This window comes from Onychostruthus taczanowskii, unplaced genomic scaffold (assembly GCF_017590055.1).
Source record: "Onychostruthus taczanowskii isolate IOZ18803 unplaced genomic scaffold, ASM1759005v1 scaffold58, whole genome shotgun sequence".
NCBI classification, from domain to species: Eukaryota; Metazoa; Chordata; class Aves; order Passeriformes; family Passeridae; genus Onychostruthus; species Onychostruthus taczanowskii.
The window spans coordinates 1,442,310-1,460,485 of record NW_024503457.1 but is presented as its reverse complement, the minus strand read 5'-3'; the positions used below and the strand labels follow the sequence as shown (position 1 = coordinate 1,460,485).

The window sequence follows — 18,176 nt, the reverse complement described above, 5'->3', positions numbered from 1 at the left end:
AGAGTTTAAAAAAAGAGAGTTTAAAAAAAGTCAATATGCACAAGAAAAAAATATCTATTAGGCTTGAATACAAGGAAAGAGCATAGAAACATCAGAGGAATGGAATATTCCTAAAATGCCTATTTTTCTAACTATGCGGGGAAAATTTAAAAATAACAAAACCCAAACCACACACACAAATAAAAACAAACAACCACTGACAAAACAAACAAAACAAAAACCCCCAAACAAAAGACCAAGCTCCAAAACAAAACAAACAACCTCAAACAACAACAGAACAAAAAAACTCCCAAACGCCTACAACTTTTCTCTATTAATTTACTGTTATATTACCACAGCAAGGTTTGTAGACAAATAGCACAGGTATGAAAAACTTGTAGTTTCAAGATTATAATTTCTTTCTGTTACACTTTAAATGAGAACCTAATCAAAGGGATGGAAAAAAAAAAAAAAAAGGCATCCAAAGATACAAGGAAAGAAAGGGAAGAGAAAAGATGTGGAAATGTGCAGTGTGCATGGTCCATATCATCCAAAGATACAAGGAAAGAAAGGGAAGAGAAAAGATGTGGAAATGTGTAGTGTGTTCATGGTCCATATCTGCAACAGTTAGAAAATAGACAGGCTGCCACCTCAGTGTATTGAAAAGAGGAAATCTGTATTAACGGGCTACTCACAGTCTTGAAAATTCACAGCTTAGGCTCTTTTATGTGAGGGAAAGGAGGAGCGGGGATCATACAGATGTTGCTAGAATAATCATTATTTTTAACACATTGTATTGACATTGTATTAGGGCTTCTTAGAAAAGATGACGACTGGAAACACAAAAAACACCCATACATAAGGCTCTCTTTACTGGGATCTTTTCTACTTCATTCACTTTACCACACTAATTTTTAAGCCTTTTTTTGGAAGATTAGCCTTATAATTTAGAATGGGACATTATTTCCTCAGTGATAAAGATTCAGATTAGTTTAGACTTTAAGAAAAAATTCAATCACTTTACTGAAATTACTCCTTTATGTATTAAATTCAAGTTTTCTTATTGAGAGTGAAGAGGGCACCTACACTGAAAAACTGTAAAAGAAGGCACATCAGTTTCATGAAGTGATCTACATCTGTTGGTGCAAAAGAGTTTCACTGCTTTTTAAGGGCTGTGTGAAACATCACAGGCAGAGAGAATGCACAGTGAAGTGCACACCACTGCTCTATGGGAGAAAGAAAAGTTTTGCACATCTGGGAACAGCAGTTTGACAATGCAAATACAAAAAGTGCATGCCCTGACCACAGTTCAGCTTGGATGAATGTATATATAACATTTTCCTCAGCTTGAAGTTATTCACTTGATTTTGCAGTACAATGAATCAGGAGAAGTAGGAATCTTGTTTAAACTGAAAATGGTGACATCAAATTGAACAGCTCTCAAACCTACCACCTTTTCTGAAATAATTTTCTAGAGTTAAGTGGCCTTAAGCTATATTTTTAGATATAAATATACACATGTAAAGACATGATTTTTAATAACAATATGCTTGAATATCTTACACATACATATTACACAATGACATTCTTACATTGTTCTATATGCCGCAGCTTTGAAATAGAAATACTAATATGAAGCAATTGGACCAAATCAACAAAAGCAAGACTTTCTACTTATTTTCTGGAATATTTTCCCCAAATACTTCCTTTCCTATTGCTATGATATTTTATTTTTTTTCCTATCCTTCCTTCATTAGCGTTGAAGATTATTTACAAATCAATCTATCACCACTGTCACTTCTCTTACTGTTTGTTTCACCTTGGTTGCAAGACTCATCACTAAGTTAGCACCTGCTGTAACTATGAGGCAAAACTAAATGTGCTAGAAAAGCTAGCACATGGTTTTTTGTGAGGCTAAACTTCAGAGACCACAAAAGTACTCCTTACAGTCATGGACTGTGATCTTCACCAGGGGAAAAAAAAAAAAAAGTAATACAGAGCAAATCAAAAGCAAATTGAGAATATAATTTCAAATTGCTAATGTCTCCGTATTACACATAATTATCATCATAAAGATAAAGAAGTTCTTGAGTTATTTGAAACACAGTAAATTAATAGAAATTTTGGACTTTTTCAATCAATGATTTGCTGATAAAAACCAGATTCCAAATATAATAAACACATGGGAGTAGTTGTCAATCAAAAGGCTCTGATTTGCCCTTTCAAGACTCTCTCATAATTTCTGACATGCTTCCCTGGCTCAGTCTTGAAAAATGATCTTACCTTTCAGCAATTACTTCTGTCTTTATCCATCATGATCCACATGCAGATACGATGGGAGATGTACTCATTCAGATCCTTCCCTACGTAGATTAAATTCTTGCTACTTTAAGATCCTAGTTGTATGTAGGCTCAACAGAAAATGTGCAGCTATTTGTCTTCACATGATTCCTTAGCAGTTACAATGCTTGCAAGAACACATATTTAAGTTTCTGAGCTCAAGCTCCCTCTCAAAACAGCACCAAGCAGCAGAGATTTGGAGCCAAACAACTTCCCCTACACGATGGGGCGACACCCCAGCCTTACAGAGATTCTTAGTGATTCCAGAAGGGAGGGATTTTAAGCAATTTACATGAACTCCCAGTCCAGGATTATATATTACATAAAACACGATCTACATCTCATATTTTACAGCATCATATTGATAAAATTACTTTAAATCTTTGAGGCACTTTTATCTAAAATAAGAATTAAAAAAATCCATGCTGCATCTTATTTCTTACATTGCAATGCCTTAAGAAAACAATGTTAAAATAGGGGTACTTTGTGATCTTAATAGCCATTATTTACTAAGATTGTTGAATCTTCTACATAAAAATGGAATACTAAGCAATGCAAAGAGGAACAGGAAAATTATAAAAAAAACCAACTGGGCGCAAACAACTTGCAGAAGGTTTTTAGAGGCCTGTTATCTAGTTAATTTTACTGTTTGAATCAAGATTACACTTGTTTAAAGAAAACATGAAAAAATCACTTATGGATGCTACCAGAATGATGTGATCTCATAAAAATTTGACTAAGCCAGAAATAATGAGCTTATAAAAGACGCCAGATCCTGCCTTCCTGATTCATGAGTGAGTTTGATGCAGTAGAAATTCATCCCTAATTTAACTTTATCAGCTGAGAAAGATCTATCTCACTGAAGTACTGCACTCAGGAGTTTAAGGTAAGAAAAATTTGGCCAAAACACCCTCAATAATGCAAGATAAAATCTACTCTACATAGGCAAAGCAAAGCTTTATTGATAAAAGCAGGTTTATATAAATATTAACCTATAAATTACTTCTAAAGCTTTGGTATTGCAATGTTCAGACACCTATTTAGAAATACTACTTTGTTCTTTTTGGGTGATTATCAGATACCTCATCAGACAAAGCTTTGTTCATGTGAATCTAATTATTCAGGTTTACACTAAGTTCTTTCCTGTCTGAGCTTCTTGCAAGGGGACTTCAAACTATTTCACTTTCTGAACAAACTGAGTGCTTCCAAGCAAGTAATGCTAGAAGAGGCATAAAGTAATCATCAGGAACTTACAATAATTTTGGTCTTCAAAGCCCTCAAACAATTTAAAATATATAAATTAACTCTTTTCCCTGCTTTGAAGTGAATACTTTTTAGCAAAGGAATTTAGCCTGAGGTTTCTTCAGAGTTAGTGCTGTATGATATTCTGTATAATACAGAAATGGTAACAGCTTAAAACATTACCAAACAATGGTAGTCAGAAGACTTCTGTCTAAGAAAAAAATCACAATCAATGAAGCTTTTTCTGCAAAAATTAATGTGGTGTGTTTCTATTTACAGGCTCTGTATCTAGCACTGCTATTTTATTCAAGTAACTAGCCAGAGTGGAAAATGAAAAAGTTGAGAAAAAAAAAATCTGTGGGAAAAAGGCTTAGGTGAAAGGTGAAAACCTGAAAACATTTTTCTTATATAATTTCAATAACTATTGGTCTTTTTACAGGTGCTCACTATGCTCATTTTAAAGGTAGTCAGTTTAAGAGAAGATCATTAATACTAAATAGGCTACTTTCATTTCAGTGACACTTAGGAAAGACTGAAGAGTAAAATGCAAATTAACTACTAAGTGAAGGAATTTTTTTTCATTATCAAATAGTCAGAATGAATAAATTCTGAGATAATCACAAAATTTACTGAAATAAACCCCAAAACCTCCTCCTATAGTAAACATCTGGAGTGTATTAAGCCTTAGACATGCTACATTTGGGTGTCTATATTCAGCTCTTTATATTGAAGCCCTTATTATCAAAGGCAACATGATCAGCACAGTTTATGAGGACACATATAGCTCTGTGCTTGGGATGAACTGAACCACATTTGTAAGTCTTTGTACAGCTGAGCAGGGACTCAATCTCCTTTGATTGCAAGTGGGAGCAAAGACAACCAGCTCATGTGGTCATACAGAAAGACATAATTTTAGGTGCTGGGTGTTGAATCCTATCCTTGGGTTCAAAGCAGTCAAAAGTTTTCTTTCTGTTTTTGTTACTCATTTGATATAAAGTAAGTATCAAAAAGAAAATGAAGATATCAGTTACATTTAGTGATATTTCATCACAATCAACATATTTCATAAGAAAATGATAAATAAATCAAATAGGTTTTACCTTAAGAAACAACTTTTCACCAGGGGAAAAAAAAAAACCAAACCAAACAAAAAAAAATAGACCTACTCTATTAGGTCTATAGTCCACAAAATACAGAAAAAGAGCTAATTTCTTTTTCTCCTTTGAGGCAACAATATAAATGGATATAAAACTCTGATCCTGTTAAGAGACTATATATGTACTTCAGAACTAAATACTCACGAGCAGGTACTCCATAATATATAATTTCAGAACTCATTGAAAAGTTAGAAAACTATTAGAAGAAGGACCTCAACAGCAGAGATGAATTAATATAAGAAAACTATTAATACTAAATATAAAGTCGTTTTCCTACCTGTGTGCAGATAAATTACTGAGGTACAGGGTGTATTTTTCTTCTGCAGACAATCCATCCATCATCAAGTAAAAAATATGAAAATTACTCTGGTTGAGAGGTTGGATAACGACACGAGACTTCTCCAACATGTATGTAAAAATCCTAGCTGATTAAGAAACAAACACATATATTCATAATTACACTGATTGTTCTAAACTTAAATGTCTTAAACCATTCACCATTGCAATAGTTAAGAATAAACAATGTTTCTTATAAAATGATCTAAGGGGAGCATATAAAATACAGTCTTACCATTTATACTCCCATGGTTTTCTATATAAATCACATACACAACCCCAATTCCATTAGAATTGGTGGAACAAACATATTGCCACACTTACTGTTTGAAATTACCATCAAAACTACTTAATTTTGAAGATACAGATGTTGATTTTTATCAGTTGCTGTATTTGGCAAGATTTTCTAAGAGACAAGCTATTAGTCATCTCACCAAAATGTAGCCATCTAAGTACTGGAATCTATTTTATCCTCCTCCTAAACAGAAAGATGGGAAAGAGATTCAAGACCACTTGAAAAAACACACTTGGAAGCATTTCTTCTTTCTCTGATGGTAATCGAGAACATAGAGATTAATAGTATTTGATTACCACCTAGGTTCTTAGATAGCTACAAAGAGGCAAATCCTCGGCAGAACAGGTTATCAACAGGCTCACTGACCTGAGCCTGGGGAAACATGGGCATCTCAGAAGGGCTATGATGACCTGAATAAATGAGAAGCCATGTGAATCAGCAGTCTGGGGAAGAAGGTGGAGGAAGAATCTGAGTGAGATTTGCCTACAGAAAAACAGCTCACAGGATCATACATAACCTCAGGCTCACTAAGATTCTGAAAGAGGCAAAGCACAGAAGCAAAGGAAATATTGAGCCTCAGATTGATTTACCTTTTTGCAAGACAAAAGGCATTTTAGAGATACCTGTGAAGAGACAGGGATATTCACTATTTTGGGCAGGCTTCTCTTGAGCTCTCCGCTAGGAGTACACCACCCTGTGGTTCCAGATGCAAGAGACTAAGAGAACAAGGGAATGTTCAACTGCAGCTAGAGGTCAGGCCTTTTCTGGCAAGTGGGAACCTAATCCCAGTTCCCAGTTACCCAGTTGCTGGCATAAATTATCTCATTACTTAAATACTAGCTGTGGTGGCAAGACCAGAAGCACTTCTCTTCACACACAACTAAGCACCTCTACCACGTGGACACAGTCCATTTTACTGCAGCTCTAGGCTTTTCAATATCTGCAGTATGGCAGAGCTTTCACAGAGACTTTGCAAGCATCCTCGCCCCAGAAAAGGGCTCATGAGTTTAGCACAAGGTGCACTTCTCAGCAACAGAGGACCTATATTTTTGAACCCAGTAAGCAGATGAAAATATTAAACTGTAGCTTCCCATAGCCTGGCTTTCAACCAACTCATTCAGGACTCTTCGTGAACTGGAATTAGTTCTTGAATATATAGTTATTGTAAATATTGGTCCATGCACCCTGCAACACAGGAAGTATGCTCTCTAAATGCATACTACTAGCAAGTTTTTAGAATTTTTCTAATTTTTTACCTTTTTAAAGCTGGCTAGGATTAAAGCAGTATTTTCAGAACCAGTTCTGGACTCACAGATGTTGCCTAATGCAAAGTGAAACAATTTGGTGAATGAGAGTGTGTATAGAGGTAGTTGCATCAGCCCAATGAGGCATTAGGCCAGCAGGCAGAATGTCAGTTCCTGTCACCATACAATTGCTAATGTCCACTGCTAGGTTATTGCTGTACCATCTGTATTTGTCTGGTCATTTCATTTTAAATTCCACTTTTCTTTTGAAATTCTTTAAGTTTCTGTTTATACTGTTGAAATAACCTCAGCAAACCTGAGGTTACTTGACGTAGTGTGTATGAGGCCTTTGAGAATACTGCTGAAATACAGTGTAGATGGGAGAGTAATGAAATGAGTGAATCTTGAACATATTGTTTTGAGAAAGGCCTCAGTAGCTAATTTCTGTCAATGAACTAAGTACAACTATGCAGGGTCTCAAAGAGCTACTCTGCACAGGCCAAACCATCCTGGACACATCCCAGTTAAGGAGTGCAGAAGGTCAGTGGTACATTAGCCAGGGACATCCTCTGCATTCTCTTTATGTAACTGCACAGACATGTCCTGACATTTGCTGGCAACCAAAACCATGCCTGGGACTCTGGCTAAGAGACAGTAGGACTGACAGAGAGGAATTGTACCTCTGACTTGCTGAAGCAAGGAAACATGATCTGGCCCATTTAATCATCCTACAAAATGTAGTAGTGAGCTGCTATTATGAAATCAATATTATGAGAAATTGTGTATCATCCATCTAATCCTCTGCTGCTACACTACAGAAAAAACTGAAAAACCCAAACCTGTATGGGAAGTAGAAAGGCACACTTGGGAAATCATGTATGTTTCTGGCTCCAGTAACTTTGCAACACATTATAAATTGAAGCAATGCAATCATGGCAGGACTGGCCCAGACACACACTTTCATCAGAATCAATCATTACCTGGCTGTCATTTTTACAGGGTAAAACAGAATAGATGAACCTGAAGGATGATTTCCATCTTTTGTTGTGCTTGTAACTTATTTCACAGTAAAACTAATCTAACCATCAATTAGTTTGAAAAGAGTTCACTGCAAATCTTTAATCACATTTTTGTGTGCAATATTCTTCACTAAGGCTTTTATAACTACCACTTCAGGTGTTTTTAACATTCATTGATTAATACAAGCAGGAAAAATGTTACCAAAGGTCATCTATCATTTAACTTTAATGATGAGTAACATCACTTATTCATATGACACAAATTAATTCAGCCTTTTCCAAGTACTTCAAGTCACCTGCACTTTAATAAGGCTAAATACATTCCATCTCAACTAGCATCTCCAGCAGTGAGAAGAGCTGTTAAGAAAAACCAAGCTTCCAAACAGCAAGAATCAAACAGAGCATCATCTTAATGGTGCTAAGAGTCAAAAAGACAATTATCATGGTAGTATGCTTTTCTACAAAGTGAAATACGTTTGTTAATCTATGTGTGAAATAAAAGGGAGAAAATTTATAAAGTTCCAAAGCAAAGGCTGTGATTTTTGTGCAATGGTAATTGTGCCTCTAGGCACAAACAAATTTTTACTTCCTTTAACAGCTCACTTGATCTACTCAGCAGCTACACAGTCAGCAAGCAGAATCTGTATTAAAGGTGTGGCCAGGGAAATCTGTCTTTCACCTATGCATTCTTAGAAACTACATTGTTCCTTCTCAAAAACCATGCTGTCCTAAACACAGCTATTTGTAAAGACAAGAAAATATTTGTTAGTCCATTTCAATGTAACTTAAAAAAATAATAAATTAAAAAAAAATAAAAATCTGTCCTTGGTTTTTAAAACGTGAAGACTGAGAAAATCAATGCCTGAAAAGCAAAGCAGAAAATCTGGAGAATAAGTTTTTCAGACTTTATTTTTTCTTTGTAAGTTTCTTTCTGAGTCATTTGAGGAAGTTTATAGAGGCATTCATTTTCATCTTAGGAATTATATCAACTTACCTGAAGTTTAATTTATTTTAGAAACTTAATGAAATCACTAGCCTGTAGCTTATTCTAAGTGTTTGTTCCAAAATAAAACTTTTTGTTACATAAGACCTCTTCAGATATCTGTACTGGCTTTGAGTAGAGACACACTAAAACTCTCCATACTTGTTTCAAAACATCATGGCAGAAATACAGTTTATGCTAAAGAATGAATCAAACCTAATGATGAAAATTATGGGGGACATTTCAGTTATTTAGGTATATTGTATTTTCTGCTAGAATAAACCTTGTGATAGAAGTCAGAGCATTTCCAGGGTCTAGAAGAACTTCAGCATGAACAAGAAGCTGTCACAAACTTCACTGGTGTCCACTCAAAACGCAAGGAGTGCCACCTTGGGCTTGCCCTCTGTAATAACAGTGTACACACATACTTTGCATGTCCCTGCCCTAGCAAATTGTTCCAGATCTCCACGTGTAATATCTATGTGTGGAGGAGTTTAAATCACCTAAAGCCTTTGATGGAGGTAGCCTAGTGTCACTTAGATTTTTGTTTACAAATCAGACATATTTAGCCTCATTAGTATCAATGAGTTATAAATTCATGGCTCAGCAAAATCAGGCACTCTGCATATTTAAATTATTCATTTATGTTTAAACAGTGCAAGAAAGTAAATACTGCTGCAAATGATATTGCATATAAATACAGAGCATGCCTGGGTGGAATTTAAACCTGCCAAAGACAACATGCATTATTCTTTTCTCATTTATGGTGGTCTAAATGTGGGACAATTTCACTCAGATGTGATGCTTACTAGTGGCCAAGAAATGGCAACATCTACTATGCAAATCAAACATCAGGAACAATTGCAAATTTCAGAAATATAAAACATATTTCTACTGCTGTAGCAAGGCATGTCTCTCTTGGAAGTAAATTATGTAACTTTAGGCTACCGTGGAGTTGGCAAGAATAATTGATTCAATTCCTAAATAACTGGGAAATAGCAGGGTAGATAAGTAATTTGTTTATATTTGTTAATTGACCTGACTACCCTTACATTTTCTCATTTGATGCCTATGGCTTGAGAATCATAAAACCACAGAATTAGTGTATCAGAAAACTGACACAAGAAGCTGTTTAACTGATCCTGTCACAGGCAATGGCTGTGAATTAAACTGTCAGTTCTGAGTGAAGCTGTTCATAAACCCTGCAGACACAATATACTAAAATTAAATATGTACAATACAAAGGGTCTATAAAATTTTAGCTTTAGGGATTGAGGTTTGTTTTTATAAACTGAACTGAGATGCTCTTCAGTCCATGCTAATGTATATTTAATTTTGCATTCCTCCCACAAGAGCTTATAAGTGAAAAACAAAATCACACATTTTCAGTTTTGAATTTCCTTTGCAACCATCCTACATTCATTATAAAACAAACCAGAAAAAAGTGTTAGCAATTTCCCATGGGTGACATTTCCCATGAAGGAACTATCACATTTTCTAGAGATGTCTCAAGAAAATGTAATTGGAAATATTTCCAAAGAATTTTTTTTAGGAAACTCTTGAGAAAGCATGAACACATTTAAAATTACAAAAAAAAAAAAAAAAAAAAAAAAGTAGATTTGGAAATGCTTATCTAACAGAATCTAATTATTTGGAACAAAAGTGTGTCTTGCCATACAGCTTCTGCATCCAGGAACAGTGTAACTAGGAATCTGTGTGTCGCTGGTTCTGCAGACATTGCAGACATACCTCGCTTTGACAGTGAGTAGCTTTATGATGACTTCTTTTCAAGAGAGTTTGCAGAATCAAACTGAAAGTTTGCTCAATTTTTTTGATTTTTTTTTTTCTGTTTGTTTGCTTGTTTGTTTGTTTTAACTAATGAATGCTTACTAGGGATTAGAAGGCTCATGCTTACTGGAAGTAAGTAATGAAAGCAGGAATGAATTTCATACTATCTAGCCTCTAAGAAGAATAAACAACAATATGGTTCCTAGCTGTTTTAAAAGAAGCTCTAAGCTGTAATAAATTATTTCTAATTTCAGTATTACAGAATATCCTTGTTGTTGGTGTTTTGGGCTTTTTTTGTTTGTTTGGTTGGTTGTTTGTTTTGGGTTTTTTTTACTAAAAAGATTATATTACTCACTAATTTAAAATTTAAGGGATACTTAAAACACCTAACACAATACTAGGTACACATGCAGAACTTAACAACTTAATCCATTTTTCACTCTTACTTCACAGTGTTGCACTAGTCAGCTCTCTCAGTTTGTTGATCTGTGAAATAAAATGAAGTGTGGCCTCCTGGGAAATATGAGGAATTGCTGTTGTCAGTTTGTTTCTTGTCTTTCTCTGCCACCTTGTGGTTGTTTAGAACAGGACACTGCTCACTCCTGACAAGGGACGAATTCACAGGCTGTGAAATCTGTTCCTCTGACACTCCCTGACTCCCCCATGCCTCTTTCATGGACTTTGAATCCCTTGCTGTCCAATTCTGTGCATGGCACACTGGGATCTCTGATCTGACACTCTGTGCATGGCATCAAAATTTACAGATTAAGTGATACTTACCTGCAGTTAATGTTTTCTTTCTCTCACAAAATTGTAGTTCAAAATACTTTATAAAACAGCTGGAAAAATCATTCAAGGGTGTCTTAGCATGTCCAAAGGCCTCCAAGATACAGTTTACCTGCGAAATAGTATTAAAGAAGCAAAAATAGAGGAGATAAACGGGAAGATATTTCAAGAAACATCTGTGAGGTTTGCTTGTGATTAATAAATGGGGGGGGGGAGGGGGGAAGAAGAGCATTTTTCATCTTGGAATTTAAAAAAATACTTGGCAGGTTTTCTTGCAAAATAGAAGACAGCTCAAAATAAATATATTCCAAAAAAAGTAATGTCAGAATAGTGAAAGTTTTAAGTGAAAAGTTCATATGTGAGCTGTGTCCCTCCCAGTAGTTTGGACATGAGTGACTGGAGTCATATCCCTGGAGCTGTCATACTTAGCAAAAAAATATTAAAATCTTTGAAGACAGCTTATGAAGATACAGTCAGTCAATACTAATAACCCGACAAAGGAATTTACAAGATTTATAAAATGTCAGAAATGGAATAAATTATTGATTTCAAATAGAATTATTTCAGGATTATACTAGTGAAAAAGTGAGGGGAAAAATAGATTCAGACATTTTTATGGCATGCCTCACTAATGTATTTCCATGTTAGGTTTCCATGGTCACAGACATTGCATTTAGCTTTTTTTTGTGTATAATTAGTAGCTTACACCCTGACAGATTCCCTTCCAAACTTTCCTCTATGCGTTCTTGAAGCTGATTGCAATGTGGTGCATACACACTGTAATTCTCACATCACTCTTTTCATGAAGGTGGATGACCTAGCTGGGGAGGGAAGAGCTCTGTGGAGTGGCACAGAAGCTGTGAAAAGTAAACCATTCACAATTATTAATTAAACCAGATGTCTGTGCAGTAGGTGGCAGCAGAAAACTAGCCAGCCAAATTTTGGTTCCAGTTCAACTCCAGCAGTGTTGTTTAGGATGTATTTGCTTTTAGACTAATTCAGCAATTGCTTTAACCTGTGCAACTTTATTAATTTAATGGTGCTATGCATAACTGCAGCAGGAATGAATCCAGACAACTGTGTTAATTAAGGCACCTTAAAAGGTAGCTAAATTAAAATCTCTGTTCTCTATGGATGAGATCTGATACATTTACCATCTAAAGTCAGACACCCCATCCAAGCTAGTTTTAAAGGATATTTCTATAATCAAAATTTGATAATGCTCTTCTACCTCCATTAAGAGCCATTGATAGCTGCCTCTGAGTTGGTATTTCAGATGAGAAGTTCCATCAGGAAATGTAATTTCTTTAAAGAACTTGAATTGGCAATCCAGGCTTCAGCATAATTCAAAATGTCAATGTGACCCTTTCTAGCCAATAAAATAGGGGTATATGAAACATGTATTTTGGAAATTAAATATGACTGAAGAAATATTCAGAACTCTTACCTATTTCTTAAATATATTTAGTACACAAATATTGATCTATATAACTTGATTAAATCCTTGCAGTTTTTCTGCAATTTTACAGTCTCTTTCTTGCATACTATTACTTCAGATGTCTCAACATTTCTTATACTGTCCAGTAAATACTATACAGACAAATTTATTTATTTACTGAAGGCAATTAATATAACGTTCAAGAAAGAGTTCCTTATCACAGAAATGTTTCCTATTCATGGCAACACCGATTTTCAAAGTCACCAAAACATAGAAACAAAACTGTCTCCACTTTGGAGATTCTTCTTATTACATCAGTGTGAACTTAATCCCTTTCCCATTCACAGAAAAAAACCCAAAACTTCCTCTGACTTCAAAGGTGAAAACAAGACATTTATGAATTTCTACAGAGCTGACACCTTTTTCCACAGAACTCAAATATCTCTGCCTACCCAAGAGGCCAAGGTTTTGCTTCATTTCAGTCAGTGGTCAGAATGCTACTTACATGTTTTATCTTTGTATCAAAGGTATTTCTGCTGCAGCTGGCTCTGCAAGTGAGGTGTTTCACTATCTGCTTGCAGGCTTCAGTCTTCCCAGAACCACTTTCTCCACTGCAAGGTGACAGGCAAGGAAGAGAGGGAGGAATCATTGTTAGTTTCACAACTGAAATGTTATTTACATTCTCTGCTAGCTTCGTTTGAATGGATTGAAGGTGCCTCCATCAAACACTTACTTCAAATAACAGAAGGTTTATGGATGACAAATGAAGAAAACAACATAGGAGACTGACTGACTGACTGACTGACTGTCTGTGTACATGAAGGCTTCAGAGCATTCATGTACATTCAGATAAACTGTCTTGTACCACAGGTCAAACCAGTCAAATCTAATGCTTTCAAGCCTTTTGGAAGGTGCTCATAGCATAGATTTTATATTTTCCTTTATCTTTTGTCCAGTAAAGGAGCTCACTAATGCTCCCTGGTTCTCTTTGCAGATGGGCAATTACTGCTGTGGTAATGACAGGGAATCAGAAGAAACAGAAAGTGAAGAATACAATAGAAAGAATGGAAAGAAAATACAAAAGGAAGAGAGAAAGCTGACTGATTTTACAACCTGCCCAGTTTCTGTAATACACTCTGACTTTAGTGATTCTCTCTAGATCACTGTGATTTCTTGTTTGTAATATGGAATAAATATTCAAAAGAATGAGAATTTCAGACAGGGAAAGTGATCAAAATAAATAAGGTAAAAGGCAATAGAATGACAAAGGTGGAAAGAAACAACAGAAGAGTGTGGGATGGAGGAAGGAAGCAAAATCCCCTACAGGGAAGCCAATGTGGAACTCTTAGTCAGGAACTGTAGTGACAGGACAAGAAATAATGGTGCAAACTGAAAGAGAGGAAGTTTAGGTGAGATGTTAGGAAGAAACATGAAGTTTAGTTAGGAAGTCCATGAAGTTTTGCCACTCTTCCTCTTTTGGCTTTCCTTTTCTTTAAAACTACCTAATGGAGGGCCTGTTTACTACTATTGCTTTATAAATATTTTGTTAATACAACCTTAATTACAGCTCAAATCTTTCTACCTTCAAATACTATGAATGATTTTTAAAAAGTTCTGTTTTGAAATTAAAAAAAAAAATCGAAATTTTTTAGGAAAAAGACCAATGAAAAGTGTAAAAATACAAAGTCACATGAAGCAAAGAACATGAGTCATAATATACCCGGGGAAAAAAATCCACGGGATTTGGATTATCATCCATCATCATATAGATTGCATGGAGGGGGATTTAGAGATAGACAGAGCCATTACATGGAAACAGTTAATCAAGGAAGCCCAGGTAAAAGAACATAGCTAACCCCAGGCAATTTTTAAGAATTACTTTCTGCACGTACTGAGAAGTACTTGCTTACCCCCAGTTTCTGCATCTTAGGCAGGTTTATCTATACCTTTATGATTTCAGAACAGTGGATCATTATTGGATCATCACTGTTTGGTAAACAACAATCCCATTATAAAGAAATTCTATAAATCATCTATTTAGGGACAATATGACAAAATACAAAACATGTAAGGAGCAATGTATCTGTTATTTCAGATATTACAGATGACAGGGTTTTATTTTTTGCACTTCATTTTCAATTCTGACCCAAGATACTACACTCATACCATACTTAACAAAAAAACTTATTCCTGCAGTACTTAAAGTGATGGAAAACTGCTGACAGAATGTGTTCATATTAGATTTCCACGAAATTTAAAGCAAAGACAGGTATGCTGTTCTGCATGAACTTTTGGAACAAATCTCTTATTGTACTACAGGGAGCATTACTACTCCAAATTCCCATTAATATAGTAAGGTATATCCAGGAAAGAGTGACTGTTTGCACACTTTTGGGGGTCAGAATAATTTATTTCTTCTCCATTTTCAGAGTATGTAAGTGAGACACTGAGTCTTGCTCCCAGTGATTGAGGTTTCTAGATTTGAAACAAATATGTGCAAGCATAACTGTTAAATACAAAAGAATGAATTTTGTGTTATCAGCAATGTTATCTGTAACTGATCAATATTTCATGTTAGTTGGAAATTATATTTCAAAAATTAAGCTAAATTGGACACTGTATTTCTAAACAACGTTTTAATACAAATCTGTAACTGTACTGCAGCAGCTCATTGCATTTAAACTACATAGAATTATGCTTTCAAAAAATATTAAATTGAACAGAATGCTTTAGGGGATGTTAAAGTGAGAAACTCCAAAGCTTTCAATTAATTCCATTGTAAAACACAAGGACTTCTTTCCGTTCCAGATTATTTGGCTTAAAAATGTGATTTATGTCACAACAGTATCATGGGATATTGACACTTTTGGCTTTAACAAGCTAGACCATTTTATTTTATGTATTCATTATGACTTTTTGACTCACAAAATTAGCAATCAGCATGCCATAAATCTTTGGTTTGATCTACTAGGGATCCTGAGCTTTTAACAGGACTATATTTAGGCTCCCTAGACAGCTCTTTACTTATCTTGTCAGTGCTTAATGTATTTTCATATCCTGAAAAGCAGGAGCAAAATGCAGTCAGAAGGAAGCTAATAATGAAAAGTCCACCTACTGGCTATTTAAGAGCAAAACTAATAATATCATTTTATTCTGTAACTTCCATTAGAAGTTTATACAAAGACAGCTGAGCGTGTTAAGCACACATGAATACAGCTGGCTTGCTACAAACTGAAAATAATTGTGAATAACTGGCAGTAAGTTCTTCAGTGATTTGGCTTTCCTGTTATAAAAAAAATGCTCTATTTGTGCTGAAATGCTCAAAAATGCTCAGTGAGTGAGCTTTTGATCAGATGTGAAGTGACTGGGGAAAAAATAAAATGGTAAGAAATTTGGCTGCACCTCAAGTTGGAGAGCTAAAGAACAAACTCATGGTCACACACACAGAGGCAGAGTGCATGCTCCAATACAGGCGCCTCACCACAGAGGTTTATCATTTAGTCGAGGACTTATCATTTTTATTGTCAATGGATTCTGTTTCTAATCCTGATTCATGTAATATCAGCAAACAAACACAGCAGTTTTGAATTCTTTACCATTAAATCTTGTTCCTAATTAGATGCAGCTACATGGAGTGGCAATTGCCCAAGAGAATTTATGAACTTGAGATGTAATTAAACCTTTTTCATTTCTATTTTGCTCTAATGTATGATACAGAGATCAGTACACAGAAAAAAATCAGTTAGAGAAAAAAAAAAATAAGATGGAAATCTCAACTGCTGAGGCCCAAGGGAAACAGCTGAAAGGCAGGAGGTACAAATTAATTAATAGAAAGATAAATTTTCACCTGAGGATAAAGCATTGGGGACGCTGCTCCTGGAATAGCATGTGGTAAGCTCTTTCAGCACAGGAAAATATATGTGGGGGAAGTGAGGAACACAGTTTTCCAGAGTTACTTAAATAAAGCTGGGTGACCTGAGAAATTGTAGAAAATTGAAATGATAAATACATTTCAAAACAGTTATGTTTCACCCCCTTTATCTTGGGCCTTTTGTAAAGTTTTCTAAGCATTATGAACAGAATCTTTCTATGTACAGAAGTGATACCTTTACAACACCTATGAAGATCTTAATCACAGAAAATAGAGCTTGAAACACAAAAGGTCTATAAAGTACAAAATGAAACATAACTGGAGGACTTAATAGTACTGCTTTGTGCATTAAGTAAAACAAAACCTAGTAAGCTACTTTTTAATGCCGTACATTTATAGTTTTTTAACATCTTGACTTGAAAATTTACAAGATGAAATATGAACATCCCATGAAAAGTTAAAGGAATAATTTATAAACCACTTAATTTATTACATGACAGAGCACTCTCCTACAAATACTCTCTCTGCAATACAGAATAACTTCTGACACATGTAGCTGGCAACAGATACTACCCTTAAAACCTGAGTAAATCCAATTATCTGTTATAGAAACCACTTCTTTTTTAATTTTTTTTCTGAGGATATCCTGATATATCACCCCTTTCTGTCCCATGCCTGTCTTATTTATTTAGATTCTAAACTATTAAATCATGGGTTACATGCAACAGTGAAGCTGAATGAATCCACCATGATATATTCTCAGTCAGGCCTTAAGGGCTACCAGACAAAAAAAAAAATAAAACTAAATCCACACCAGTTCTCCAGGAATCATTTCAGAATGTCACAAAGTACAAAGAAAAACCTTCAAACAAGTATGCTCAATGCAAAATGCTGCAAGTTTACATGTTTTTCTAACATGAATTTCAAGAATATATTTGTCCCAATGGGGCACAAGTAAATTCTGCAGGATGACCACAGCTCAAGCACTTCTACAGTCACTAAGATACCTTCAAAGTAGTACTTGCATGTTCCTTGTATAATGCTATTGTAATGTGCAGTGTAGTTGTACAGTGTATTTCCATGTAGAAACGAGACAATATTATCATCTAGCAATTGCATGGAATTTCATAAGGAGCAAATTACATCAGTATCCATTAATATGTGATTGTTTATGTCATCTCAGACTGAATAATTTCTTATAAAATATTTATTTTAGTAGTATTCTATTGAAACAAAGTGTGAGTAATCATTGCACAATAACAAAATTGTCTGTCGAGAAGTTCAGTACAGCATTTTTTAAAAGAAGAAGGAAACATATAATGTTGTGTTATTAAAAGACATATAAGATAATATTTTCATTGCTTCATCCTTGCTTTAAAAACAGTATCATGCTCAACACATTTTTGCATTCCTTTTCTTTTTGACAGCTAACAAACTACATACCTGAAACAAAAATGCTAACTAATGAGCCACATCATATAGCATGTCAGCATTTAGTGAGGAATTGACATCATCATCTTTTATTACTTTAATACATAGACCATCTAACACTTAGAGACTTTAAAACAACATCAGCTAAGTTGCTGCAGTAAACTGGAGCATTTCAAAAACAAGGTTGTTTTACAACCATGGTTTCTTGACCATCTGGGAAATACCTGCATTATGCACAGTAGTTTGCAGATTTCAAAGATGAAGTGAA

The 18,176-nt window shown here is 34.9% G+C and overlaps 1 protein-coding gene across 1 annotated transcript in view; it reads right to left on the bottom strand.

Annotated features, from left to right (window-relative positions):
- MYO16 (myosin XVI) overlaps positions 1–18,176 on the bottom strand; it is a 278,913-nt gene that overhangs the window by 137,959 nt on the left and 122,778 nt on the right. Inside the window, exons 13-16 of the mRNA XM_041418140.1 lie at positions 16,454–16,581; positions 13,112–13,217; positions 11,163–11,280; positions 4,996–5,143 (exon numbers count right to left, since the gene is read on the bottom strand). Of these exons, the coding sequence (XP_041274074.1) occupies positions 4,996–5,143; positions 11,163–11,280; positions 13,112–13,217; positions 16,454–16,581 (500 nt within the window). The remainder of the gene's footprint in view (positions 1–4,995; positions 5,144–11,162; positions 11,281–13,111; positions 13,218–16,453; positions 16,582–18,176) is intronic.